The 3,484-nt window shown below is 50.7% G+C and overlaps 1 protein-coding gene across 2 annotated transcripts; it reads left to right on the top strand.

Moving 5' to 3' along the window:
* Positions 1–644: 644 nt before the first annotated feature.
* Positions 645–3,194, top strand: LOC129025938 (protein FAM47A-like). Of its 2 annotated transcripts, none has more exons than XM_054473485.2 (2): positions 645–1,393; positions 1,946–3,194. In XM_054473485.2, exons 1-2 carry the CDS (start codon positions 645–647, stop codon positions 3,192–3,194), a joined length of 1,998 nt encoding a protein of 665 aa, XP_054329460.1. The 2 variants fall into 2 exon arrangements, with proteins under 2 accessions (XP_054329460.1, XP_054329459.1); XM_054473484.2 differs by having other exon boundaries at positions 645–1,898; positions 2,118–3,194.
* The last annotated feature ends 290 nt before the right edge of the window (positions 3,195–3,484 follow it).

The raw sequence follows: 3,484 nt of genomic DNA, 5'->3' as shown, positions 1-3,484 counted from the left end.
AAAATTTAGTCTTTACAAAAATAGTTCTAAAATTATCAGATATATGTAAGCAATAGGTACATTTTTAAATAAAAACTTTGATCTATATCTTGTGCTGTTTACAAAAATTAAACCTTGACCTTTGGATAGGCCAAGTTTTCACAGATACATCAAAAGAAGCACAGTCTATAAAATAAGAAATTGATAAATTGGACTTCATCAAATTAAAAAACTTCTCTTTGACACTGTTAAGACAATGAAAGGGAAAAGCCAAGGATGAAGTGAAAAATTTGCAAATCACATATCTCATAACCTATTCACATCTAGAACACAGCAAGGATTCTCAAAACTAAATATGATATCCAGCAACACAATTTAAAAATGGGGAAAAAATCCACAGAAACTTCAACGAAGGAGAGATAAGGATGGCAAATAAGCAAATATAGAGATGTTCAATATCAGTAGTCATCAGGAAACGCAAATGAAACCCAGAATGAGATTCCACCACACACCTGTCAGAACGTGGACTGCGCAGGTGGTGTCAGCGCTGCTCCGCCTCCAGGAAGGAACCTGGGCTGCGCGTGGCTGGCGGTCTCCTAGCGACTAGAGCGGCAGGGATCAGGAACCGCAGAAGCTGGAGACGTGGCACCCCAGCGAGGGCCACCATGGGGGATCAGAGGCCGCAGGACTGGCTGAGGTCCCCGGGCATGGACTCCAAGCCCTGGTACTGTAACAAACCGCCTTCCAAGTGCTTCGCGAAGCTCAAGCACAGGCGCCTGAGGTTATCACCCATGGACACCCAGAACTGGGTATTTGTGAAGGAGGGCATGGACGACTTCCGCTACGGCTGTCCGTCTCCCGAGGATACGCTCGTTTGTCGCCGTGACGAGTTCTTACTCCCCAAAATATCTCTCAGAGGTCCCCAAGCTGACCCCAAAAGCGTGCAGAAAAAGCTGCTCAAGAAAGCGGCCCTATTTTCCAAACTCTCTCCAGCCCAGCTAGCACGGAAGGCGTTCGTAGAGCAAGTGGAAGCCCAGCTAATGGCCAAGCATCCCTTGGCTATGTACCCCAATCTGGGAGAAGATGTGCCTCCAGATCTCCTACTACAGGTGCTGAAACAGCTGGATCCTGAGAGGAAGCTGGAGGACGCTTGGGCTCGTTGTGAGGCCCGGGAGAAGACAACCCAGGTACCCACTGAGCCTAGTAAATATCCCTGTGGGGAATTCTGCCTGAAGCCTCCCGAGACTCTGGTGTCCCATCACCGCCGGGAGCTTCCCAAGACTACGGTGTCCAGTCTCTGCCCAGAGCCTCCCGAGACTGGAATGTCCCATCTAAGCCCGGAGCCTCCCAAGACTCCGGTGTCCAGTCTCCGCCCCAAGCCTCCGGAGACTGGAGAGTCCCATCTCCGCCTAGAGCATTCCAAGACTCATCGGGGGTCCAGTCTCCGCTTGGAACCTTCCGAGACTGGAGTGTCCCATCTTAGTCCGGAGCCTCCCGAGACTCGTCGGGCGTCCAGTCTCTACTCGGAGCTTTCCGAGACTGGAGAGTCCCATCTCCACCCGGAGTCTCCCAAGACTCGTCGGGGGTCCAGTCTCTACTCGGAGCCTTCCGAGATGGGAGTATCCCAACTCCGCCTTGCGCCTCCCAAGACTCGTCGGGGGTCCAGTCTCTACTCGGAGCCTTCCGAGACTGGAGTGTCCCATCTCCGCCTGGCGCCTCCCAAGACTCGCCGGGGGTCCAGTCTCCACTCGGAGCCTTCCGAGACTGGAGTGTCCCATCTCCGCCTGGCGCCTCCCAAGACTCGTCGGGGGTCCAGTGTCCACTCGGAGCCTTCCGAGACTGGAGTGTCCCATCTCCGCCTGGCGCCTCCCAAGACTCGTCGGGGGTCCAGTCTCCACTCGGAGCCTTCCGAGACTGGAGTGTCCCATCTCAGCCCAGAGCCTCCCAAGATTCGTCGGGGGTCCAGTCTCCACTCGGAGCCTTCCGAGACTGGAGTGTCCCATCTCAGCCCTGAGCCTCCCAAGATTCGTCGGGCGTCCAGTCTCTACTCGGAGCCTTCCGAGACTGGAGAGTCCCATCTCCACCCGGAGTCTCCCAAGACTCGTCGGGGGTCCAGTCTCCACTCGGAGCCTTCCGAGACTGGGGTGTCCCATCTCAGCCCAGAGCCTCCCAAGACTGAAGTGTCTCATCTCCACCCAGTGCCTCTCAAGACCGGAGTGTGCCGTCTCCGCCTGGAACCTCCCGACACTAGTCGGGTGTCCAATCTCCTACTATACATGCTGAAAATGCTGGATTCTGGGAGGACGCTGAAGGACGTATGGGATCGTTGTGAAGCCCGGGTGAAGAAAACCGAGGAACCCACCGAGCCTGATAAATCCCCTTGTGGGGAACCCTGCCTGCAGCCTCCTGAGACTCAGGTGTCCCATCCCCACCCGGAACACCCCAAGACTCGCTGGGTGTCCAGTCTCCTCTCGGAGCCTCCCAAGCCTCGTCGGGTGTCCAGTCTCCGCCCGGAGCTTCCCAAAGCTCCAGAGTTCCACCAGTTCTCGGAGCCTCCCAAGATTCGAGCATCCTACATAAAAGAACTGCTTCAGAAAGATACACCAAGCACAAAAGAGTGCGTTTCTGACTCTCTTCAATATAGATACACATCGGAAAAACTCCGTGAATTCTTCAAGTGGGCTGGAGACCTGGGAGCTGATGAAGAATCCATCAGGAATCTGTTTGACTTTACCCCCAACTACAGAGCAACCCATGAGGACCAAAAGTTTAAGAAGGTAAAGGAGTGTTCCTCAGAGCTGAAGTACAGCGTGGAGCTAGATGAAAAGGATGAGGACAAATTCTTCTCAAAGGAAAAACACTGGGGCAGGAAATTCCACAGGCCATCGAATTCTTATACCACACAGCGTGTGAAGATGAAGTATGGAGCATGGTACCTCAAGCCTAAGTTGTGGAAAAAGCTAAGAAGTGATGAACCTTTGATTGACCCCAAGCTCTCACTTAAAAAGCCTGATGAACCTGACGTTCTTGACGATCTTTATGGACCAATTGCCTTTAAGGATTTCATTCTAAGCAAGGGCTATGAAATGCCTGGAATCCTTGAAAGGCTCTTTGCCAGGAAGGGATGGACTTATGACTCTGTTAAGACTCCTATTCAACATGCAATGATAGTTTACAAGTACAAAGAAATCGCAGAGGCATCGGAAGAAGATTAGGCGGTTTTCAATTTACTTCTCAATTGGGTATTTCTTGCTCTCATTTTAATCATCAATCATAATTTATGATGACTGGCCCCGTGGATGTACAACTTGGGCAACATCTGTAAATTCAATACCTAATGTTTATCAATATTTCTTAATGACTTGCTTTGGCTTCATTATTTCATATATTTTATCAATTATGTGATTAATATTCACATACACTCTTTCACATGGTTGAAGCATTGTGAATATTACATCATCATGTCAATTATTTGTAAAAATACATAAAACCAGAAATTATTATT

The sequence above is a fragment of the Pongo pygmaeus genome, chromosome Y (genome assembly GCF_028885625.2).
Source record: "Pongo pygmaeus isolate AG05252 chromosome Y, NHGRI_mPonPyg2-v2.0_pri, whole genome shotgun sequence".
NCBI lineage: Eukaryota > Metazoa > Chordata > Mammalia > Primates > Hominidae > Pongo > Pongo pygmaeus.
The sequence above is the reverse complement of the archived record's forward strand: the minus strand, read 5'-3'. Positions and strand labels throughout refer to the sequence as shown.